The following is a 26,197-nucleotide window of genomic DNA, read 5'->3' on the forward strand; positions in this document are numbered from 1 at the left end:
GTTTTAATCAGTAAGATCAGCCGCAAGCTGGTACAGAGCCGGATTTTCCATTTTGGCTCTTAAAAAATTTATAATAAATAAAATACGGACTCGCAGCTAAGCAACCCGACAGAGGTCGGTAGTGTTACTCCTGTCGACCCTTAACCAATCACAAAGCCGTATTAGCATCTTAAGACATTACTTAAGATGGTCTTAAACTAAGAACCGACTAATGAATACCGGCCTTAATCCAGTTTCTGATTGGTCAAAGAATAAGATGACTACTGCGCATCCTTGGAGTTGCTACACCTGTCTTCTTATGCCCGATCTACAATAGCTGTAGTAAGCTGTAGTAAGCCTCAAGATGTAAGAAATTGACCAATCACAGTCGATTATTCTCCTCACATTCGCCTGTAATTGGTCAATTTCTTACGGCTTGAGGCTTACTACAGCTTACTACAGCTATTGTAATTTCATGGTAGGCTCCATCTTGTGTCTCTTGTCAGCTTGTTTTTTTTGTAAACACAAGCTGCACAAAGCTAACCCCAAAGCTCTTGCAATATATATTTCTTGCTCAACAGTTATATCGGTTTTGTATATTTAATATATATGTGTGACAAAAAAAATATTGCAAAGCAGATTAAAAAATCGTATAAATTGCTCATTATGGCGTTGTCAAGAGGTAAGTGAACGACTCTGCAAGTCTTCAGGATATGTGTCAACACGTGACCACACGTGACTGCATAACCTGTTGGTTATTCTACGAAGTCGTAGTCGTGAGTTGTAAGAAATTGTCCAATCACATTCGAAGTTGACGAGAATATTCAATCTGTGATTGGTCAATTTCTTACAACTCACGACTACGACTTCTATGTAAAATAACCTTTATATACATACAATCTGTTGTAATGATAATTTGGTTGACGGCACGTTAAACTAAACAAAAATAATGATAATTATGCATTTTTTACAATAATTTTTACTACATACATTTTATTCATACATTTAATGCATGCATTATTTATATAGTTAATATGTACATTATTTATATATTTAATGCATAATGCATACATTATTCATACATTATTAATACACTTAATGCATACATTTTACAGAATTATTAAAGCGATTAAACTCGGATGACTATCCTTTGGCGAAGCGATTAAAATTAGCGGAAACAGCTTTTTGTACGGTAGATTTGCCACTCACTCGGAAAGAGGACTTACTTCTGAAGTGGCTGTGCAATAGTTGTGCTACGAATCAACATGCTTGGCAAACTTTGAATAATTGTTTGAAGTTTGACCATATCAATATTAGGCCCGATGTAAAACAATGTTTGATCGATGTACTTGTACAAACATTAGAGAGCGATATGGAAAACATATACGAGGAGGTCCTCCAATGTTGCACTTTAGTTCTCGCTAATAATAGTATACGACAATATTTTACAAACAAGCCGAAGATTCTAGGTCTGTTAATGAAAGCCTTGTTAAACAACGTGTTAAAACGTTCCAGCTATGGTAGTGTCACGCAAGAGGAATGCAGTCAATTGTTTGAGCCATGTAAATTGTCTCCAACCGAAAATAATGCTATAATAAATATTATCGAAAGTCTAATGCAAATATATAAACAGCTAATTACTACGAAAGATGAACTGAGATTAATTTTTATACAGGATATTTTATATCCTATGTGCAGTTTGGTTGATCACACGCATACAGACAATAAAAACCGGCTTGGTATAGCAGCGTATAAGTGCATCCAACAGTTGTTGTTAGGAAAAAGCAGATCTATACAAAATAAACAGATTGTAGAAAGTAATCAAGCAATGTTCTCAGACTTATTTTGTGTGTTATCCGAACACGTGAAGACATCAAATCTTCAGAGCAATCTTTTAACTTATCAATTTATTTTCCGTACCATAATAGGTACTTATAAATCGGATGCTGCTTTGTTGGATATGTTCTTCAGAAATCTAATCAACTCCTCTGGAAAGTATAAGTGGGAAATCATGGATTCTTTCCTCAAATTACTGAATGACATAACGCTCGATTTTGATAATATTATAGATGATATAACATTGACCGAGTACTTCCAGAATTTTATAAGTGAGATTTTGACGCTCGACGACGTAACACGTGTGCATTATAGAGTGCTTGCACAACTTTCGTATATCAATCCACTTTTGATAGAGAAAAACATCTCAGATATCTTAAATAAGATACTTATGAAAGAACAAACTGTTGATTACACAAATTTGTTAATTGCACTTTTGTACGCTAGCACGAAATTGCGACGAGAGCAAAAGTTTATCTCACAATTATTAATATCGTTGAAGCAGCACGCTGCAACAAAGAAGACATCTAAAGCAAGCACGTCTGCATTTTTCCCAGATGAATTTAAAATCAAATTAATGAAAACAATTAGTAATTTTTCCAGTTCACAAACTATTGCAACTCTAAGAACATTAATATATTATTTAAATACAGATTGTGTAGAACTTTTGCAGTCTAATACTTCATGTAAGTATCTTGTATTATTGAGTGATTATTAATTTAATGACAAAGAGAATTGTAAACACATGTAATATTGAAAAATAAATTAACTTTTCCTTTTTTTAATATGCAGGTAAAAATATATTGATATTAAGGGCAACAGTAGAATTGCTTATTACACTTTTCGAAGGTATGCAGGTTTTCGAATATACCAGAACATTAGCCGCTCATGAGAAATTCGTCAACGGCCTCGATGAAATTGGGAATGCACTATCGCTGTTGATAAACAAGGCATTGTGTTTAAGTCATAACAAAACCGTTATCATAATACTGCTGAGTGCAGTGCAATCGTTGAGCGAAATACAGAATATGTTCAAATATTACATACTGAAAGATGCTACCGTTACAAAGAAGCTGCCGTTTCCGATTCTGGATGATCCTTGGCAACAATTAATTCAAAGGATTACCAATTTCGGAGAAGACAATTGCAAGAACACCATGGTATCTTTAGAAATTATATTTATTTGAAAAAACAAATTATATTTTTGTCAAAATGTGGTCAATTTTGAAAATGGAATGTTTTTCAACACTCTTGCAAGAACTTACCCTTATATTTCTATATCAAAATTTCAGAATAAACTTATTTTACATCGACTGAAACTAGGTATATCAGATAAACCTATTAAACTTCATGGGTTAATAGGTGGCCTTGAGTATTCCTGGAGTGCTATTTTGAAACATGACACAGATATGCTTTCCTTGTTACATGACAAAGAGATATCGAAAGTGACGAATTTATTGTTGGCTGATATAACATCGAGCGAACAGAATTTTCGTGAATGGCTCAACATATTAGATAAAGAATGCCTTCAAGAAAATAGACGCTTTGTAATGTGTCTCTTAAGCCATATTCTTGTCCAAATTGGACAAAGTTTTTCATTAACTATTACCGAATACATTAACGTTGTAAGTAACACTGCATAATTTAATACTGTCAAAAATTTTTTAATTTTCTAATCATTATAAAGCAATCCCTGGTTTTCATACCCTAATTATTCTAATAAAATTTTAGAAGCTGTTGATGGAGAACGGGCATAATGATAAATTATTAGAAGTCTTACAAGTTCTAAAAGAACAGATATTACAGGAACAATGGACGCAAGCGGCAAATACAATTTCTTTTAATATTGATTTATATTTAGAAATATTTCTTCATTTACCGACTATATATTTCAGCCCTAATGTGAGAATGTTAATATTCCTGATCGTGTATTCCATTAGTACAAAATATGAAAAAAATGACAAAGTATTAGCGTTATGCAACATGATATTTTCAGGTAATTTAATTTTTGTATGTTTGACCTCAATTTTGTAATCACTATTTTCACTAAGAAATTCAATAAAAACATAATAAAAATATTTTTCTAGATTTACTAGAGAAAACCGGAATCGATATATTGCAATATATAGAACCAAAAATATTGATAAACCAATTAGCACAGCAAAATAAAGCATTTTCAAGAGCTTGCGAGTTCTCTCTTCGGAATGTGAAAACATATGTTACTTTAAAGAATCTCGTAAAAAGTTGTGCTCAATGCAAGGAAGCTATGTGCATTATTTTGGAATGTATGGAAGTAGTCAAACCAAAGTTGGATACTGAACAAAAAGTCATTTTCAGAAAGGCAGAGAAAAAATTAGCCAAATCTATTTTAAAGATGTTACCTGAAGACATAAACGACACTTTTGATGTGAAATGTTTAACAGTAGTGTTAAAGGTAACTGTTAAAACTGGAAAAGTCACTGATACTTTAAAAAGATTCACTGAATTAACTCTCAAAAATATATTTACGGTAAGTAATATGGAAGGAATTATATTTCCTTATATATGATAATTTTGCCATTCAGACATTAAACTTATGGAGAACATTCAAACGATTAAAATAAATTTTTTGTTACAGGCAAGAGAAAATTCAAGCAGTACAAATAATAGTAAATTGTTGCAACAAAGTGTACAATTGTCTATCATTGTTTTACAACATCGCAAAATGTTTGAAATCCAAGATACCATTATCAGAAACTTATGGTTTGTAATGTTAAAGCATCCTTGCAAGAATTTAATCGAACTTTTATTAGCATCTACCAAATTAGAAGAATTTCACGAGCTTTTAAGACGGTTACACGATCAGACGGTAATATTCTCATTAATATATTTCTTATTTATATAGCAGTTAATAATATTTGTGCATATTTATAATTTCATTTTTATTTGCGTAGATCAATAGCTTGTCGCAGAAAGATGAATCAATATGGATAAATCTGTTTATCATTTGGAGCAGTATAATGAAAACAGACATGAATGTTAAACGTAATAAAGTACGTTTGGGTGCGATCAATAATCTGATCAAAACTGTGTTAATGTTGGATATCCCACATGAATATTGGTCAGGACTGTTGCGTTTATCTCACGATGTAATCAGTGCCAAACACTTGCTTATTCCCGACATTACGGTCGATCTTATTACGCTGATCAGTTTAAAGTCGCTCGACGAAACGAATATATTGTCGTGCAAAGATGTTCTCGCTATATGCAGAACGTTGATAAAAGCCAAAACAAACTTGATAATAGACAGGCTACCTAATTTATTGCTGTTGTATAGACATATAATAAATATCGTTGTCCTTGCATCGAAAAATGTAGCCGATAAATTCGACGAGCATCGATTTAGATGTTTCGCACTCGATATCACAAAGTAAGTTCAATTAATTAGAAAATATTTTAATGTTACATGCAAATAGTGTTGACGTGCTCGAGAGTATTTTGGTGAAATTTACTTATTGATCAAATTGATTTGATAAGAAAGTCATAAACATTTTCTCTTAGATTTACAACCATGCTGGTAAAATTGAAGAAAGACATGATCCGGCTAAGTCCATATGTGATCGCTGATCTCTTGCAATTGATTGTGGAAGGCACTATACCATCCTACATCAAGGTAATATCTTTACTTCCATCATTATCCTATTAGATTGTTCTTAATCCCTTTTATTATTTATGTTGCAGATGGCTTTACACGAATCTCTATGTCAATTAATTAGCATCTGTGATCAGCATGGACTTGCATTTTTATCCCGTACATTACCAGCATCGTTGCAGGAAGTCTTCAAAGTACAATTAAATACGTTCAAAAAGTTTTATAAATACTCTGGCAAAATTTAAGTGTCTCACTTCCTTGATTGAATTTAATTGTACGAATTTCTGACCTTTCTCTTTTCTGAAAGGTAAAATTAACAGATTACAAAGAGAGAAACACACATATTGTATAAATCTAATTGTACAACTATTATATCTATATATATATATTTTTTTTTTCTGGATAAAAAAGATGTTTTAACAAATTATTTTATATATTTCCTACAATTCAATTAAAATAATTTTATAGATGTAATTGTATAGACAATGATAATTTTAACTGATAAAATAATTATTGTATTTTTATAGAATTTATATAACGAACATTATTTATTGTTTGTTCTTTGCACGTTCAAAATTTGCTATAAAGCGATTCGAAGCAAAATTCCTTGTGATAAAATACAAATAAGGTCATCATGTGCACTGGAAACTGCGCGTGTATGTATGTATGGGTAAAAACCAGAGTGTGGTGTAAGTCAAATTTTTAAAAATATTTTCTCGTGTGCATAGATCCAATCTGTATAATATATAAATTGCATCTATGCACACGAGAAAATGTTTTTAAAAATTTGATTTACACCACTCTGGTTTTTACCCCTCCATTCCATATATATCTGGTGTATAACGTCGTTTGTGGTCGTCTGCGACGTAGGATCCAATATGAGAATTAGAGTACCACGAGGAATAACCAAGGATCAGATTTATGTCGTAATCTTTTTAGGAGTGACAACCGGTATTTACGGTTGGAGGGGTCTATTGCAGGATTATATGAAAGAACGTGAAAAGGAACTGCAGTTAAATGATGAGGTAATAAAGCAAATTGCTCCAAAAATTGGCTCTATAACCTATACATCGATTATATCAATCAAATAATTTTTCGTGATTATGTGATGACATTTGGATATATTTAGCCATATTTAGCGCTTACAATGCTCAATATATATATTAGTAATATTATTATCAAAATATAATATATATTAATATATAGTATTAATAATATTTTGTAGCAAAAGAATTGAAGTTTGTTTGCATATTTACTCAGAAAAAAAAAACGAAAAAAATAATAAAATATATTGCAAAGTTTCTTATTATTTACTCTTTGTCTTTAAAGAAAGTCTGTCTTTGAAAATCAATGTGATTGCGGGCAGACTTTGTGAATGACATTGAAATATAATTAATTATTTACTTAAAAATATAATATACCATAATTAATCTTATTTAAAATATAATATACTGTAATTAACATTTTATAGTTTGACAAAAAGTAAGAATCTACTATCTAAGTATGGACGGTGGGGGCTCCTGGGGATTGGCGCAGGCTTTTCTATAGCAGGTTTCGCGTAAGCACATTCTGCTGTTTTTTTTTATGAACAATGAAGACGAAGTAAGCACACGTCAGATTACGCGATTCACACTTTTCTTTGCAGATTTTACATAAAACCATGGTACAAACGGCGGAAGGCAGCGAAAGCTGAGGAATTTGCCAACTTTGTTTACGAACAACGCGAGAAAAGAGCCTTGCAACAGAGCGAAAATTAAACTCAAGCTCATCAATGTTACATACACCGTCACCAATTGTACATATGTTTCTTTATTAATATCTTATAATTTAAATAAAATAGAACATGTGTAATATAGTAATGGTGCAATAGAGTCTCTATCGTTCCAATACGACTGTTACATAATCTTGTCGAGAATGTCGAGGAACTCTAGTAGCCTATTCTGCTTCTTCAAACTTGCTGCCGTAGAATGGAATATATCGCACTACTACTTTCCAGTCCGTGAGGTACAATAATCCTAGCCACGCAGTGGCTCCATAGGCCACTGCAGTTGGAGTCCTAAAATGCAAAAGGATCACTCGATACAACTTGGAGATAATATTCATGACAGATTCTATTTGTATTGGAATCAAATAGATGTGTCCTCCAAAATACGTTTTGACAAAAGAGAGAAAATATTATAAAAATTAAAAGATCTTTGCTATTACGCTCACTTAACGTGCTGTTATTTATTATATAATAGGTTGGCAAATAAGTTCGTTCGGTTTTTTGTATTGTATACCAGTCAAAAAAACCGAACGAACTTATTTGCCAACCTAATATAATGCGAATAAAGACAATAATCAAATTACTCGCACCGTTAATTGGGAGGTCTAAATACGCTAAAAGTACCGAAGGACTCACCACTTCGACGCCAACTCGGCGTGTTTTCGGGTTATTCGCAGAGGCATTTTTCTCGATACCTCGTATTTGGCAGTAACTGATCTTTTATTTTTATTCCGAGGAAAGTAAAATCGGCGAGGAACAGAGAGACAGAGAGGTCAGACAGGTAAATTTAGTTCAGGAACATGCTGCGAGATTCGCTGTCATCGCTAACGTATGTATGTATGTACAATACGTATGTATGTACACTCGGTGTCGTTAATACGTTCTACTTCCGGTTTAAGTATATTCTCCGGTTGGACGTAAGTATCATTTTTAGACCATTCGTGCATCGAGATATCGTGGCCGCAGGGAGAAGTGATCCGCGCAGTTCCTAGGCCCAACGAACCTACGGCGGTAAAACTGAAGGAGAGCTCCCTCCTCACCGATTTCGATGAAATTAGGCTTAATCGATTCGTTTTTGCACAAAACGAATGAATCTGGCAGAAAAAAGCCCCGCTCGGCCCCACGACGCGAGATATTAACTGTTAAAGTTGACGACTATCAGGTTATGAGACCTGTCATACCGACGCGATGTAGCGACTACGGACATGCTCCGCGACCACATGCGCGCATGTCCCGTGGTCACGTGATGTACTTGAGCGCTCAACCTCAATGACATATTATATGAAACGTCGTTGTGATATACTTAATAAAACTTGCCAGTCAGGCCGTTTAACTATACCGAAAATTGTTAAAGCAGAGAATTGTTGGTATATGAAAAGTTCATATTTACATGTACTTTTCATGCACCAACTATTCTCTGCTTTAACAAATTATTTCTGTTACAAATATTAAGCGTTTAAGTTAACGAAACATAAATAATTTGTTAAAGCAGAGAATAGTTGGTATATGAAAAGTACACATAAATATTTACTTTTCATATATCAACTATTCTCTGCTTTAACAAATTATTTATGTTACTGATATTAAGTGTTGAAGTTAACGAATCAGAAATAAAATTGTTAAAGCAGAGAATAGTTGGTATATGAAAAGTTCATATTTACATGTACTTTTCATATACCAACTATTCTCTGCTTTAACAAATTATTTCTGTTACAAATATTAAGCGTTTAAGTTAACGAAACATAAATAATTTGTTAAAGCAGAGAATAGTTGGTATATGAAAAGTACACATAAATATTTACTTTTCATATATCAACTATTCTCTGCTTTAACAAATTATTTATGTTACTGATATTAAGTGTTGAAGTTAACGAATCAGAAATAAAATTGTTAAAGCAGAGAATAGTTGGTATATGAAAAGTTCATATTTACATGTATTTTTCATATACCAACTATTCTCTGCTTTAACAAATTATTTCTGTTACAGTTATTAAGCGTTTAAGTTAACAAAACATAAATAATTTGTTAAAGCAGAGAATAGTTGGTATGTGAAAAGTACACATAAATATGTACTTACCAAACAGACAGTTGTCACGTGACCTTCTTTTGCATGCGCGTGCGGCTACGGAGCATGCGCATGTGGCCGCAGGGCATGTTCGTGGTCGCTACATCGCGTCGGTATGACAGGGGCCGTATTCTGTTCCGCTAAAATCCGCTTACCGACAATTGTCGGTGTCGTTGCGCAGCTTTTACACGATATGAAAAACCTGCGCAACGACACTTATCGAACCGACAGTTGTCGGTAGGCAGGAACGGAATACGGGCCCACAGGTCTCATAACCTGATAGTCGTCAACTTTAACAGTTAATATCTCGCTTCGCGGGGCCGAGCGGGGCTTTTTTCTGTCAGATTCATTCGTTTTGTGCAAAAACGAATCGATTAAGCCTAATTTCATCGAAATCGGTGAGGAGGGAGCTCTCCTTCAGTTTTACCTTCGATTCTTCATTGGCATTGAAAATTTCTTGAAATCTTTATGATCGTTAGCAATCAATTTTTATTGGTCGTAAGCGTTTACGTCGACCGAAAATGGCGCATCGCGGCGGTTTTTCCTAGAGTTCCTCTAGTAAGAGTTAGGACACCCCGGTCTGACTCCTGATTGGTTCTGCCATTAATGGGGAAGACGTTAGTGGGAGTGAGACAAAGCTATAAGTGGGAGTGAGACAAAGACCCATGAAAAGTACGAGTGGGGAGGCTGTCTCAGGCTGTCTCTCTCGATCGTTCGCATAATTCCCCATTAATGGCGGACGGTGTCCTAAAGCCCCGGACACACAAATCGACGGAAGACGTAAGACGTAAATCGTAAGGAAATCCACTAATCAGAGTTGACTATTCCCCTCTTCTTCCCTCTTAAAGAGGGGAATAGTCGACTCTGATTGGTGGATTTCCTTACGATTTACGTCTTACGTCTTCCGTCGATTTGTGTGTGAAGGCCTTAACTCTTACTAGAGGAACTCTAGTCTTTCCTTCATAGCGCCTCTAGCATTTCATAACGGCGCATGCGCGTCGCTCGCGATGGCCACCGTGTCGCGGGCACTCGCGGCTAGCGGCTACTCGCAAGCTCGCAAGTCTCGCAACGACGTTAACAGAAGCTTCGGCGTTCGTGTGTGCATCACCGTGCGCTCGCGTTTGCGCGCGTACAATCGCGTTCCCAGTAACGTCCTGTGACGTAGCGCGCGCGCGCGCAAGAGAGAGAGAGAGAGAGAGAGAGAGAGAGAGAGAGAGAGAGAGAGAGAGCGTATATCGGACGGCCGAACGACTCCGCTGCTCCGCTCCGGAGTCCGATCCCGTGACCGACAGTCCCGACGGCTCGCCGAGCACGCCCGATGTAAAACGTCACTCCGGTGTGGTGCGCGAGTGCCGCGAGGGCCACGATTTTTCCCCCCCTTCAGTGCCGCGAGGCCCGCGAGACGACGCGTGCGGCGAGGACGAGGGCTTGGGCATTCTCTCACGCGCGTTCCTCCACGAGTCCCACGTACCAACGCGTCTGTTTCTGCTCGCGACGCGTACGGACGTCTCTCGGTCGCCTAACCGAGGATCGGATGTGCCCGGATATGCGCGCCGAGCGTACGCTCGGCGCGGCGGATCGGCGTTCGGCTGCACGACGTGCGAACGCAGAAGCGGCGACAGCGGCAGCGGCGGAGCCGCGCGAGGCATTCGGCGCGTATTGCTGAGACGTGGTACCGAGCGGTGCCGGTACAGTGGTGTGCCAGCGGCGGTGCCACTGGTGCCAGTGGTAGAATTTTCAAGGCGGAGAACCTTGGGGAAGTGGCCACGTCTTCGTTCCGGAGCGGACAGGTAAATACGCTACTACGCGCGTGGCACACGCTTGGCGAAGCCCCAAGCGAAGCCCCGGCGATCGTCCCGCGTTCTCGCTTTGTGTCACCGTCCCCGTTCCCCCGCGACACGGACGTGACGGTGACACGACGCGACGCGTCGCGTCGCGTCGCGTCGGCGGACCTGTTGATATCGCGCCGCTTATCGGCGATATCGCGCCGACCGCGACCCACCTAGATCTTTCCGCTGGCAGGTGTTTGTTTGACTTTGCGGAAGAACGCGAACTTCGCGGATCGCGCGTGTCGTCGAGATTTTTGGGAAACGGCACCGATTGCGTCATCACCTTGACGATCAAGGTGACGTGTCGCGACGCTCCGTGCAAAATTCAATCTCGCAGAGGCAACCTGCGAGATTGTTGCTTATTCTCGTATATAAACGTTTATATTTATATGTCGAAGGTAAACGATTTAAATTGCCACGACTCTCGAGAGTGCGCAGCTTGGGAAATTAGGTCTCAATCCGCTTTTACGCAGGCTCGAGGGTGATACAAGTATAAACCGGTGGAGAACAGGAGCGATTGATCAAACACATGGGATATATACGTAACAACGCCGCCGTAAACACAAAGAGCGTCGATGGAATAGAGACGTATGTTGACCTCTCCGTCGCGACTAGTCGCGACCAAGTTTTGTTATATCACGCGAGGAAATGAAATAGCTACACGGGAGGGGGGGGCTAATTGCGCACCGCGCTTTTAAACGCTCTCGCTCCCACGCGAGTGTGTGTACGTACGGCGACAGTAGTGCGCGTATACGCCAACTTTTTTTAACGACCCTTGTAAACGCCGCGCCGATTATTAGCGCCTTTCACTCGCGGGGTCCCTTACGGGAGCCTTCGGCGATCAGCATGTGCGTGTGTATATATACGTACGTATAACATATATCGGTGCTGGATTTCCGAACCTCATCGACGGATCTATAACTTGAGCGATCGATACGAAGCGGACATATACTTTCTAACGAGACTTGAAGCGATAGGTACCTACCTGCTCGCGGATCGCCTTCGTCTCGCACGCGAAGAATGCGTCCTCGCAGATGCTATCTGGGACTTATGTTTGTTTTAGCCTCGAGATAAACGCGAGGACATCTTTCGAGTTTCAAGTGTCAGCGAGAATTCGCGGAAATCAAACGGAATATCGTACGGCTACTTATCGTGTGCGTATTAATTTTCGTTTGTGTTTTACATGAATTTTTTTTATCGACGACACTCGCCCGCTGAAATATTACTCAATTCGCGTATTTGTCAATTAATTTTTACCTTTAGTTTTCGAACTTATGGTTTATCTTTGTTTAACAATTTATCCTTGATTTATTAATAAAAAGCAAATCGCGGTAAAACTCAATCATAACGACGTTATCATCAGGTTATAAATCCGAGGTTGTTTTGGATTTAAATCGTCTTAGAAAGGATTTGCCGTAGTAAAGCTTCACATATGCAGATACAGAGCCTTAGTCTATCGAGCTGACGTATATGAGAGCCGCTGGCTCTTTTCATGCCACTTTATTTCCAACCCGTTATCAGTGGCTTCGTAAAAAAAAAACGTTTACGCGGGCATATGAAAAATATCTCTCGAATTCGTTGGTCGCGCAGCGACAGTCGCAGATTTAACGCACTTGGAGGTATTCATTGTAATGACGATGCACCGCGACGCAACGCGACATACCCGCGACCTTCGTGCTCCTGTGGCTTCCTCCGGCAGTGCCGTAGGAAAGATCTGTGAGAACCGGAATCGGCGCGAGAAAAGAGCCCCGGGTACCACACGCGTCGTGGTAAACGTACCGCGTGCGAATCGAAAACAGTAGTACGAACAAGCGGTCAGCCACTTCCACTGGAACGGCGATAATGTTTATAGAAAGTATGAATGGGTAGAAAGTATGTATCCAACGGCGTTAAATCTGACGGCCGCGGAACGCTCGGCAGAACGCGAAAGCGCGACGGCGAATTAAAATCCCGCCACTCATCGCCGCGGCGCTCTCGCCCCGGGAGCGAGCAGCTGATAAAATCTGCCGACCGTGCACGGTGTCCTGCGCTGTGTCATCGACGACACAAGTCTCGACGGAGCCGATCCTTCACTGTCAAAAATTTGAGTTGCGATCTTCTTGACGATCTCGTGGCGATGAGGCCGCGTAATTGCCCATTTTTACCAATGCGGATTAACACTTTAATCACGGCTTAATTTACTTTCTATCCTTTTCTAGTTGTAAGAATTAGAAAAAGATAAAAAGTAAGTTAAACCGAGATTAAAGTTAATCCGCGTTGATAGAAATGGACGTAAATCTCTGTTAATCTTCCAGTGGGCGCGTGAAAATTTGAAACGTAAAAGGGCGCATGGGGTACAACAAATTACACCCCACCCTATTTATGCTATAGATATTAATATTTTTTCTTCAATATTATTCAATGTTGCACATATCTTAAAGTATATTAAGATTGAAACTTTAATTTTAATGTTTTTTCAATAATAATCGGTTCTACATTGAAATGAGTCCAGGAGACTCATTTTTTACAAACAGTTGTCAACTACACCCTACACCCCACGCGTCCACTGAAGAATAAAAGCAAATTTCACTCGAAAATTCTGCGAAAAATGCTCACGTTTGTACTTTCAAATTTTAATTTGTCGAAACATTTTATTTAAATTATCAAGTAGATTCGAGGAGGAACAGACAATGGGAAAGTAGGCAGGTAAAGTTCACTTTGCCTACCTACGCGCGGTTAAAAATGCGAAATGTTTACTGTACAGGGTAGCGCCAGGTATAACGTTTGTAGGTTTGTACCACAGAGGTTTTTTTCAAAGAATCTGTTGGCTGAGAGAAAGCGCGCGGTGAGTGTGGCCACCCTGTATAATTTGCCGTTTTAATTCACAGAACGACGGACGCGTGTTTCGTGATGGGGACACTCGCGAGTTAACGAAGAAGGGGGAGGGGAGGGGCCAGGGGAGCGATGCGTGCCTCTTTTGCCGCAAGAATGAAGAATGTGCATCACGGAATGTGCACGGAGGGGCGATATACCTAGATACACGAGGACGCGGCAGGAAATGGCCGCTTAAGTGCAATAAACAAGCCGTTAGTACATATGTACGCATCGTCTGCGATGTATATTAACGCGATAGCGTAACAGTATGGCACAATTAAACGCGCGATAATCGCTACTCCGCCAGAAGATCCAGCATCGCGCCGAGCGTCGGTCGAGAGATAAAATCAGTCGCGACCTAACGAATACGAGTGGCCCTTGGTGGCCCTTGCATTAGATTAAGGTAAATATATAGCAATGCCGGAACACGTACGTCAAAGATAAAAATATAATACAAGAAAAATATTACTATCTTTGATTCTTTGATTTTAATTTGCGTTATACTTATTTAAAAACTAAAATGATAAAGGTGTCCAGACATGGGTCTTAAGTCTTAAGTGTCTCGGCATTGCTTACGTTTACCTTACGTTATATATCTCGTCGAAGAATATCTCTTTCGGTCTTTCCGAATCTTATTGTTAGCATTTCCGGAAGTCCTGAAACCACCTGATAAATGCTAAACGCAGTAGTTCCCGCTTTCCCATCGCCGCTCGATAAAACTTTTATATCGTAAATAAAATTGTTTGTACTCAGCAAGAATCAGATGCGAAGGCATGAAAGCTACGAAGATATGATAATGAGAGTGAGAGATATTGTTGTTGTGTCGCCCGATAACGTACCTAATAGACCAGACGCACAATGGCGCGTGATTTCGTAATGGACAATTCTGGAACGATCAAGTGTGACAGCAGTTGTCAACACGAGTTGCCCCCCCCCCCTTCCGAGCCGAGAGAGATCGAAATGTGCACACCTTTGAGAAATATTCTATACCTACGCGTAACGCCGGAGACAACATATCTGACATATTTTTCAATCCTTTATCAGATAACAGTGATTACATCGGGAACAGACAAACATTGAATAAACTGCAAAAATCATTCGCGATTACTCTTCGTCGATAACATCGTCGTATACGTGTCCAAGAAAATTGGCGTATAAATTATTTTTTAATAGAAAATTTCGCATTTTTAGATACTTTTGCAGAATCTTCCCCTTGGTCGTCAGATTTTTAATTTAATTTCTCTTCTTCTGTGAAAACAATTAAAAGGACGAACCTTATATACGTAGAATATATGTGCAATAATCCTTTTTTAATAGCAACAACGGTGTTTTTGCGAAACCGTTGCGATCGGAATTAAACGTTCTTCTTCGGCAACTTCGTTCCGTTAAAAACACGACAGCCGAATGCACTCCTCAAATCGAGGAAGTGATTAATCCGATTCATCCTGCAGCCCGATTCGACTCGCCATTATTATATAGGTATACTATCCGATTGCGAATCGGTGATCGAAACGAGCGCGATGACATTCGCGGCGATCCGCGTTATTATATCATTATACCAACGAGCACATGTGCTCACCCTTTCGAATGCTCCTGCAAGGCAGGTATTATATTCCCATTGACTGTTCCTCGCGTCCTACCGGTTTTTCGAAGGATAAAATCAGGTATTACTCGTCCGAGACGGAGCCGTTCATCGATCGAATGAATGCACCGCCGAGTATAACTCGAACTTTACGCAAAATAATAACTTTGTCGCAAAAATATAATATTATTTAAATATAACAAAGAGATGGACAAGTTTAGATATCGCGATATCTTTAAAGACACTCAAAGAAATCGCTTTTATTAAACGATATCGTCGCTATTCTCACCGTAATATTAATTTGCGATTTAAATATCTTTCTTGCAGAGCGGTTTATACTTCGGTATGTTACGGACGTCTTCTACGAGATATTAACGGTTATTGCTTCTCGTTCAACGGTGTCTTATCGCATAATGCTACTAATACCCGAGTATTGCTACTTGAATGGGAATTAGGGTGGAGATTTCGGGTCAACGATTCACGCGCGACCTCCTCCGCTCTTTATTTCTAGATCGACCAAATCTCTCATGCGAACATTTTCTCGATGTCACGTTACCGAGCTTTCCGGTGCGCGCCGCCGCGCCAGCTAAGCACAACGAGCAGCAGCGTAATGAGCATGATACGCACGACAATTACACGCACCACCGAATCCGATGGTGCCGGTATGGAGCGTCTGGTATATCTGGCAGCGGTCTCTCCAAATCTTTTTCTCGCATTGTCGCGAGATCGGAAGACGTTGCAATCAATTTATATGTGTGTAATCGTGTGAGGAATTTAGAGGAATCTTCAAATCTTTCCGCATGGAGCACCATAAAGCTTCCGTTATTGAAGATGATGCTGATAAAGTGAAATAATTCGCAAGTAAAATTTAACATGGAAAAGTACGTGAAAAAATAATTTTTTGATCGGGATATTTACACGATACGTCGATATCGAATTATAAATTTGATATTAAATTGATATTTCTGATTTTCTTCTCTATCAGAATTTTATTTTACCTCGTATTGAAATCTTAAAGCTAGCTATCGGAATAATTATATTTTGACTAAGAATGTTTGATGCAAAAAATTTGCTGACAAACAAAGCTTTGTTGTCTATCGCGTTGTGGAAGTATAATTTACAATGGCTCTTTGTTTTTAATCGGCTACAGCTTGAAAAAGTATTTGTGTTTCAATGCTTTTCTTTCTTGTCTCAAGAACAACAATTTTAGCGATATGAATGCGTTTACTTTCCGTCACTCTATATAAACTCATCTACATACGTGTGTCACCGAAAGATTTGGGAACCACTGGAACGGTGTACGTCACGTGCGTGCGTACGGTTGGGACCGGAGTGGGGGGCAGGGGGGACGAGAACAGGAAGGGATAGGAGGGAGAGGAAAGGTGAGCAGGTAGAGAAGCGTACTACTACCGCCGGGTGCGTATCCAGAGAAATTCGACGTAGCGTAATGCACGACGACGCGCGACGTTGAAAATTCGCGACGTAGCGTAGCAAAGCGGAACGGAACGGAACGAAATGGAACGGCGCGAAACAGAACGGCACGGCACGGAACGGGACCGCGAGCGGGGCAGGGGCCGGTTACGTCCGGCAGGTCCAAACGAAATCGGGCGACTTGCGCATTTAACGACTCGCCCCCGGACGATTAATCGCCCCGGCCCCGGCCCCGGCCTCGGCCCCGACTCGGCGGCGGGTGTAACCGGAAAAGAAAAGGACCCGTGACCTCCAGGCACCTTGCCCTACAAGCTCTCGTTTTAACCCTTTATCTTCGCCTTACCTTCATCTTACCTTCGTTTTACCTTATTCGTCTTACCTTCGTCTTGTTACCTAAAAATGCCGCTTTTTCGGTTTTTTTTCTCTCTTTTTCTTTTCGATTAGTGGAGGCTGCATTGTCAAGCCCCCAAGTTTTTTTTTCTCGTCTTACTTTCGTCCATTTCTATCATCATTTCTATCGAATTAACTTTAATTTCGGTTTAATTTATCTTTCATCCTTTTTTTAATTTTAAGAACTAGAAAAAAATAAAAAGTAAAAAAATAGACGTTATGTCCATTTTTATCAATGCGGATTAACTTTAATCTCGGTTTAACTTATTTATCTTTTTTTTCCTTATACCTTTTTCTTATAACTTATTTTTATTCTCCTTTTTTAAAATTATTCTTATTCTTTATTATTCTTGTTCTTTTTTCCGTTATTATTCGTTATACTCTTAGAAGAGTATATACAGGATAATTCTTTTCTTCTTAGAAGAAAAGGATAAAAAGCAAGTTAAACCGAGATTAAAATTGATCTACATCGGTAGAAAATGGGCATTTTACTCTCACGATGGATCGAGGCACCACGAGGGACGACCAAACGGCCCTAACGGCCGGTGGGACTCTAGCCGGGAAGCGGGAACGGGAAGGCCGCGTAGCGAGGGAAGGCTCTTCTCCCTCCCTCCATCTCCCCCCATTCTCGGGGCCCGACGGAGTCGCCTCGTCGGTTTGTCAGTCGCTTTGCCGTACGCGCGAGTGTATGGCCGGTCGTCACACACGCGTGGAATTCCAACGAGCGTCGTTGGGTGTGGCGGGCGCGAGTACGCGACGCACGCACGGCGTGCGTGTGCATACTTACGGTATAGCGACGGTGCACCGTGTCGCCGAAAAAATAAAGAAGAGAGTGCGCGGCATCCTCTTTCTCTTCTCTCCCGCGCTTCCTTTTCCGCGGGGCGAACAAGGAGAGGCGCGCGAGGGAAATTCCGTCGCGTCGCCGCGTTCTCCGCGAAAGTGAAAACCGCGAGGAAGGAGAAAAATATTTGGGCGTGAAACACCTTGCTCTCGGAGTTTCTCGTGCAGAGCGAGTAAGAGGGAAGAGTCGATCTTGAATCGGAATTCGCTGGAGAGCCACTGGAGGAGGAGGAACCCTTCGAACGGAGAATTTTCTCGCGGCGCGCGACGGTTCTACGAGAGATAATCCAGAAGCTTACCTGTGGTTGTTGAGGAATCTTATCGTAACTCGCTATCGAAAGGAATCACTAAACAGGCATGCGACCTGATAAATAAAGAGGAGGAGTTTGTACCTATGTTGGACATTTCCGTTATCGTGGAGTAAACATTCTTTGTTGGCGACGATACTCGAGAACGCTTCTCCAGTGTCTTTCTTTCGAAGAATACCGGCTTTGAGGCGATAAAAATATTCTCGAGGGAGCAGACTTTAATTCACAATTTTCTTTTTTGAAAATTATCGTTATCTATCGTCGAAAGACACTTTCGAGTACTCATTACCGAACTGGTTTGTCCAGTGACGTAAATTCCACGTTAGAATTGATCCGAGGAATATATACTCAAGGAGTTTATTTTTACGAGTCACTCCTGGCAAAAAAAGTGATAAATCGACGGCGTGTCCTTTGAGGAAAGCGCGAGAAGAGTCTCTCCGGGCGGAAAGAATGACGGTGTCTGAAGAGTGAGTACTCTATCGAAATAACGAATGAATGCGATAGAATAATCGTTTTTTATCGCGTGTCATTAAGGAGGGTGGCTGCTCAAATTAATATGATAAGAATTAGTTCAAATTTATAGAGGATATTCGTCTATGAGAATCTGTCATTTATGCCAAAGTTGAAGAAAATTTTCTGTATGGTTGTCGAGTAATTAATCATTGAAGTTATACTCTTATACACGGGCGACATAGCAAAAATGTTACGACACCTGTAATGTAACTCTCGAAAGCATAGTAAAAATAAAATTGTAAAAATAAAACAGCATATTGTAGCTGTTTTCGCGTAAAGCTATCGAGCACGCTACGGAAAGCGTGCATTTGTGTCGGGCAACGTCGCATTTGAGTCGGCCCTGACAAATGGGCGCCAACAAGTATAACTTTAATAATTAATTACTCGACAACCATGCAGACAATTGTCTTCAACTATGACACGGACGACAGATTTGCATAGACGAATATCCTCCATAAATTTGAACTAATTCTTATCATATTGATTTGAGCAACCACTCTCCTTAAGAGAGGTAGAAATAATATTGGGACGTTTACAATAAAAAAAAAAAGGAAGAGGAGAAACCAGAACGTACGAACGCGTAAATATTATCGAAGCGAATTGCCGTTAAAAAGAGCAATGTAAAATAACGAACGACATTCGTTTCGAGAGAAATCGAAGTCGGAGTCTTAACAGGACGCACGTAGCGAGATGCCATTCCAGGGCTTTTCGAATGCGTGATCACGGACGAGTGTGCTGGTGCTATAGAGTCCCGTGGCGATCCACGCGGGTGCTCGGAAAGCGGAATTTGTCCTCGAACAAAAAAGACAGGTTGTCTCGGACACGGGTGTCGTCAAAGATTTAAAAAAAAAAGAAGAGAAAGAGAAAAGGATCGCCGTGACGTGTCTAAATAGGCACCTTTAAGGTGCAAGGCGGTCGCCTTTCGTTCGGTGTTTACCGATGGCCCCGAGATGCGGGAGCCTTGAATGCTCGTCGGTCCTCCTCTCATCTTACGGCGCGTAATAGTAAGGAACGGAGTAGCGGAGTAAAAAACCGGGGGGCGGGGAGGAGGATGGGGGAAGAGGGGGCTACGCCGGTTGGAGTAAACCGTGTGTGGTACAGACAGACGCAGAAACCGTATTTTTGCGCGCGCACTCAAACTCTCAGCGATCGGATATCACCGCGATGCTTTTTCGTTCTTTGTTTTTTTTTACTCCATTTTGCCGATCGCTTCGCGCTCGAACGGAAAGGAAGTCGCGGTGAGTCGCGAAGCCGCAAACGCGACGCCTCTGGCTGCGTCAATTTTCGGCGTATTCGTACTTCGCGCGAACACGTACGGATGTCCGTGCGTGTGTCATGATTTTCGGTCGTTCGAGGAAGTCCGCCTCTTCCTCAGGCGCGTTTAGATTAATTTTTTTTTTAAAGCAGCGATAAGCATTGATACTAATAACGATATCGATCGAAACTAGGTGAGGAATGTGATCGTAGTTTTACTGTCGATCTTTTTGGCATTAAAATTAAATGTTATTCAATTTTATAATGTACGACTGGTTTGTGTACTGTAAACAGTGTAAACTTATCATATGGAATGTAGTATTGGATGTAGAACATTATAGTGACTGTTAACGTTCTCATATTGCCGCCAAGTCTTATGAATTACCTATAGGAGCAAATTTTTGTTGTATATACGCAATATAATAAATATATAAAATGTTGTATAGTATGTGACTGTATCGCATAATAAATATAGTATCATAAATTTTACTTTACTTAAAAGATTGATGTGAATAACGGTTACGTTTTCTCATTTTATTAATGTTCATTAATTGATGTATGTACCTATATTAATACATATCGACCAATATATTGATATATATCAATATCGTATTGATTTATATTGATTGATATATTATTATCAATGATATAAAACGTGCACCACAGGATGACAATACTGATGTAAATCTCTCACGTCGTTTTGAATCATCTTGAAGCATCAATATAACCGACTGTACAAGCGGCGAGAAAGAAAGAGGGAGGGAATGAGGAGAGAGAGGGGGGGGGAGGAGGGAGACGCGCGTTATGTAGGTACTTCGCGCTTTGAATGTATCATGAGGTTGACACTCCCGAGATCGAGCGCTCCGCGATCGAGAAAACGGCAGGGGGGCAGGGAGGAGGGAGTATCGTTGAAGGGCGATGAGGATCGCGACGACTGACTGATCGCGTCGAGGACGGACGCTCGCGATACGCGATCGCGAGATCGCGAGATCGCGCGCGGCTCGTCCTCGCGTTCTCGCCGGATTCCCTTTCCCTCCGCGCCGTCCTTTCCCTTCGCTCGCGCCTGATGCGAAATACTCGCGTATACGCGAGGCGAACGAACGAACGGCGCGCTCATATTTTCGCGTATGAGTCATCGCGCGGGTTTACCTGCACGCGCGGAGTAAAACGCGTAGCGTTGTTGACGTACGCACCTCGCGGCGTTATCGCGACGTCGATCGCGCGGCGATAGGCGGCGGCGACCTAGAATCCGCGATCTTCATCGAGTTCAAGCACGCTAAAACGCTACTTTCCAATCCAGAACGGTCCTCCCGTGTTTCGTACAATTTTCCTTACGCGCGCACGCGCGCGCAACTTTCGACATTACCTTGCAACATCTTATTTTACTTTCAAATTACGATTATCTGTCACTTTTAGTACGGATCGTTTGAACGCGACCTTTGCACGTTATCTTGGATATGTTCGGTCGAAATTCGGTCTCAAAAAAGTAGCGTAGTAGATTGAATTTCTTCCTGTCTTTTAATTTTACTTGATTTACATTATATTGCGATTCTCGTCCAACTTGCATTATTCTACAGAATAAATTAACATTGACATTTACGATCATCGAGCGGAATCTTATGCCTGACGAACTAACTTTTGTGAATTTTATACACAGAAAAAAAGGAGTATTCTTGATTTGAAAATATCTTTAGTTTCGACGTTGGAGAAGTTGGAAATCTTGAAATGAAATTATATTGCGTTAAACGAAGAAAATTTTCTTGCATGAAATTATTATATAGTTCAACCAAGAAAAAAATGTTGAAAATAAAAAGTTGACATTCTTATAAGAAAAATAAGAAGATATAGATTGTTTCGTATATATGCAAGATTACCATAATCATCTTATAAGAATTTTAACATTTTATTTCAACATTTCAATGTTTTTTTTCTTGGTTGAACTATATAATAAGTTCATTCAAGCAAATTTTCTTCGTTTAACGCAATATAATCTCATATATTTTTGCGTATACCTATACAAGTATAATCAGTATTGATTTGACACTTATTTTTTTTTCTGTGTATATTTTGCCTCATGCCTTTGAATGCTTTTGAACCACGTGTTAATTCTTCGTCACGATGAAACACCATTTCTCTGGTCCAAGGTGTGTGGTATAAACAAAATAAGAAGCTTCCTTCGCCAGTAAATAAATACAAAACAAAAAGTCGTGTTTGTTCGACCCGACTGGCCAAATAATAAATATATTCAAAATTCACAACGTTTCAACCGCATTTTCGGTCCTTCTCAAGTGATTCAGCTATGCATCCTCAAAACCGCGTACAAAATATCGATTACGTCGCTGACATCGTGCCCTAACCACATCATGCACACGTAAAGCTAAAAAAGTGAAATAAACTCACGATAGTCAAAAAGATAAAAACGCTCAGAAGTCATAAAATAAAAAGTAAGAATACAATTGAATTGTTAAGTTAAAAATAGTTAAGTTATAAATAATGTACAAAGTACATTACTTATACATAAGTTATAAATAATGTACAAAGTACATTACTTTGTACATTATTTATAACTTAACTATTTTTAACTTAACAATTCAATTGTATTCTTACTTTTTATTTTATGACTTCTGAGCGTTTTTATCTTTTTGACTATCGTGAGTTTATTTCACTTTTTTAGCTTTACGTGTGCATGATGTGGTTAGGGCACGATGTCAGCGACGTAATCGATATTTTGTACGCGGTTTTGAGGATGCATAGCTGAATCACTTGAGAAGGACCGAAAATGCGGTTGAAACGTTGTGAATTTTGAATATATTTATTATTTGGCCAGTCGGGTCGAACAAACACGACTTTTTGACGTGTTAATTATTCGGTTGTAAAACACAATTTTATACTGAAAATGTAATATTACATTATTGAATTGACGATCAATTTAATATCACTTATGCTAATAAGTATCTAATAAGCCTACAAGGAATTTACTTATTAAAGGGTTACGTTATTTTACAACATTGTCTCCTCTGAATTATGAGCTTTCTTTTAAAAGCTCATTTAAATTACTTTTAGATGTCAGGTCAGGTGAGAGTTAAATTGGTGCGTCAAAGGGTTAATGCTTGCGGTGCAGTGAACCCTTAAAAGAAATGCGTGGACGCGCTTTTAAGGTTTTAAGATCGAGGACAAGAGACGTGCCGTGAGAGGGCATGAGGCGGGGTACGGGAAGGGGCGACAGGAATGCATGGCACGTGACTGCCTCTCGAGGATCGTCTCGCTGTCCGGAAACTGCGAGGCACGATCGCGCAGTCTCTCTGTTTGTTAAGATTTAAATTAATTAGGGTCGCCGCGCCCGGCCTTGACGAGTACTTCAACCTTAATCAACTAAAGTTACTCAACAACTAATCGAGCGAAAAATCGATCGAGCGAATAGTTTAGTTAGCGATATAAATTAATTGACTCGGATTATTGACCTTGTTTAATTAGCCTTACCATCAAATAATTGCAGTAATCGAATTCGTAAATGACGCGGGTTCGCCGGCGTCGGCGTCGCCTGGTGCGCATTTTTTTTTCCCCGGTCACCTTGTATTGTTGTATTCGAGGAGGGTCGTTTCTGAATGCATCGCATGCATCGGACACACTCGTGCCGCACAGTGCCGCATAGCGAGAATCACAACATACCGAACGTGATACCACGGTGCGGCCTGGCGCACCGAACAGACGCCTCGCGCTTTACGTCTGCTGATGTGATAATTTATCTCGTAGGTATCACAACAGACGGGGCCAGCAGCCCCGCGCCGGAGGCGGAGGGAGGCCTGTGAAGAGGCGTGAAACAAAATCAAAGCGGCCGCGTGTTTCTTGGAAAGTTTATTTAAAAGTTCCCCACACGGTTCTCGAAGATTTAAATTCGGTTTCTAGAGACAATAGGCAGATTATACGTGGCTGTTTGATCGAGACGGGAGCTTGTACGATTAATCCGGGAACGAGCGCCTGATTTTTTTTTTGCATGAATGGTTATCTGGGGTGACTTTTACACCCTAGTTAAAAATCATTGTTGTTAATTATATATATTTTTTATTGTTCTGTATAATTTGTATTAGTATTTGAGGACAATATGTATATACACATTTACTTCATTTTTTCTGAGAAAAAAGTAAGAAGGAACCAAAGAAAATATTTAAAAAACGGAAGAAGCACACATTATATATATATATATATATATATATATATATATATATATATATATATATATATATATATAAAATAACGTGAACTTATTTTTTCGAGACTGGGGTATAAAAACCACCCCAGGCTCCCGTTCTCGGGGTTAAGGGAACGAAACACAAGAGAATAAATATTGAAAATTTTGATCCCATGGTTTTGTAGCGTACAAAACTTTCTAAAAATGTATCTGTTCATCCGTTTGGTTCTTTAATTAAGAAGCCAAGTTCGCGATCACGCGGTCTGCGGCTTCCAAGAAATCGTGACGCGTTCAGTAACGTTAGACGTTCTACAAGTTCCGCAACTGTGTCGGCTACTTACAATTACATTTATGTCGTCCGTCGTGTTTTTCAGGATGGCAACGGAACTGGCGAATAAAAAAGCGGAGCGGGAAGCTCTCAGGGGGGTCATACAGCAATGGAACGCCAATCGCTTGGACCTGTTCGAACTTTCGGAGCCCAACGAGGTGAGTGTTGCCGAGACGACCCATTTAAATTTCGCGTGATCGTCTAGCTCCCGCAAGCTTACTCGAATTATGCTATTTTTTCTCAACAGGATCTGGAGTTCCATGGCGTGATGAGGTTTTACTTTCAAGACAGCGGCCAAAAAGTCGCTACCAAGTGCATCAGGGTCGCCTCGGACGCGACCAGCCAGGCGGTAATAGAAACTCTCATAGAAAAATTTCGTCCCGACATGAGAATGCTATCCGTCCCAGAATACGCCCTTTATGAGATTCACGAGAATGGAGGTGAGTAAAATCAGATTACGTGAAAGAACAATATCGATTAAAACTAAAACTGCGCATTTAGCGAGAACTTTTTATAATTAGATTAAATTAAAAACTGGTTTATATACATCTTTAAATTAACGTATAACGTATATGTACGTTCCTTAATTAATAAATTTTAATATACTTTTAACATACCATGAGTTTCTGTTAACTGAATTATGCCCTTTAAATATTATACATTTATATTTAATTATATTTGAATTAATGACTTTTTTTTTAGTTGAAGAGAGATCTCAGTTAATTTTATCTTTTAGTAATGTTATTTTTTCTAAAGTGTTTTAATATCGTTTGTACCTTGGTTTGTACTTTGTTTATAGAAGAGCGTAAACTCGATTTAGAAGAAAAGCCATTGCTAGTTCAACTAAATTGGCATATAGACGATCGGGAGGGACGCTTCTTGCTGAAGCGGATCGACGATAAGACCAATGCGCAGGGCGTCGGTTTTATTTCAGCCGAGGGTTCTAGCTTCCGAAGAAAGCTGAGCAAGCGGGAGAAAAAGCAGATCAAGAAGCAGGAGAAGCTCAGTCGACTGAAGAGCTTGGAGCAAGACGAGAACGCGGCGCCTGGCGATCCGAACGGTGTCGCCGAGAAACTTTATACGGGTTAGTAAACATTATTTTTAGACTGTTTGTATGAAATTACTATTTATATAAAATTATTAAAGGATTAAATAACGCGTGAATATAAATAATAATAAATACAAATATAAATATAATCTTTAAAAAATATTTTGACTGAAAAGTGTTTCAAAAAGAGATCGAAAAACGTTATTATGACTGCAGTCTATTTGATACTATAAATGCTTTGAAGTGTTCTTCTTCTTTTCCTTTCTTCACTGAAAGAAAGAAGAAGAGGAATGTGGAACGCAGCTTATATTACACTCTATAGTTTAAGTATTTTTGTGCTTTATTGTTTCGTTTTT

The 26,197-nt window shown here is 39.7% G+C and overlaps 2 protein-coding genes across 12 annotated transcripts in view; both read left to right on the forward strand.

Annotated features, from left to right (window-relative positions):
- The first annotated feature begins 470 nt into the window (after positions 1 to 470).
- LOC139809657 (uncharacterized) lies at positions 471 to 7,301 on the forward strand. 2 transcript variants are annotated; one of them, XR_011731156.1, is made up of 13 exons: positions 471 to 661; positions 1,095 to 2,501; positions 2,608 to 2,975; positions 3,108 to 3,440; positions 3,547 to 3,811; positions 3,903 to 4,324; positions 4,433 to 4,663; positions 4,749 to 5,224; positions 5,356 to 5,467; positions 5,536 to 5,753; positions 5,974 to 6,471; positions 6,918 to 7,004; positions 7,092 to 7,301. XR_011731156.1 is itself a non-coding variant. In XM_071772720.1 (10 exons), exons 1-10 carry the CDS (start codon positions 589 to 591, stop codon positions 5,689 to 5,691), a joined length of 3,843 nt encoding a protein of 1,280 aa, XP_071628821.1. In that variant the 5' UTR covers positions 471 to 588; the 3' UTR covers positions 5,692 to 5,876. The 2 variants fall into 2 exon arrangements, 1 of the variants encoding a protein (XP_071628821.1); XM_071772720.1 differs by lacking the exons at positions 5,974 to 6,471; positions 6,918 to 7,004; positions 7,092 to 7,301 and having other exon boundaries at positions 5,536 to 5,876.
- A 2,998-nt stretch (positions 7,302 to 10,299) lies between these two features.
- Cno (adherens junction formation factor afadin) overlaps positions 10,300 to 26,197 on the forward strand; it is a 45,917-nt gene continuing 30,019 nt past the window's right edge. For 2 of the 10 annotated variants that reach the window (XR_011731452.1, XR_011731453.1), the window contains exons 1-4: positions 10,300 to 11,066; positions 24,840 to 24,951; positions 25,041 to 25,233; positions 25,593 to 25,877. Coding sequence is in view for 8 of the 10 variants with exons in the window: in XM_071774370.1 (XP_071630471.1) it covers positions 18,960 to 18,976; positions 24,840 to 24,951; positions 25,041 to 25,233; positions 25,593 to 25,877 (607 nt within the window). In the remaining 2 variants the exon portion in view is untranslated. Of the gene's footprint in view, positions 11,067 to 18,054; positions 18,977 to 24,839; positions 24,952 to 25,040; positions 25,234 to 25,592; positions 25,878 to 26,197 lie in introns of those variants that run through there. The other 8 variants (XM_071774366.1, XM_071774369.1, XM_071774368.1 and 5 more) reach the window with 7 other exon arrangements.

Source organism: Temnothorax longispinosus, chromosome 3, assembly GCF_030848805.1.
Source record: "Temnothorax longispinosus isolate EJ_2023e chromosome 3, Tlon_JGU_v1, whole genome shotgun sequence".
NCBI classification, from domain to species: domain Eukaryota; kingdom Metazoa; phylum Arthropoda; class Insecta; order Hymenoptera; family Formicidae; genus Temnothorax; species Temnothorax longispinosus.

What these genes read in the sequence shown, in the direction of transcription:
- LOC139809657 (XM_071772720.1), top strand. Translation starts at nt 589, where the DNA reads ATGTGTGACAAAAAAAATATTGCAAAGCAGATTAAAAAATCGTATAAA. An exon ending in TTTGCAGTCTAATACTTCAT is followed by an intron (nt 2,502 to 2,607) that starts GTAAGTATCTTG and finishes TTTAATATGCAG; the next exon opens with GTAAAAATATATTGATATTA. An exon ending in TTACCGAATACATTAACGTT is followed by an intron (nt 3,441 to 3,546) that starts GTAAGTAACACT and finishes ATAAAATTTTAG; the next exon opens with AAGCTGTTGATGGAGAACGG.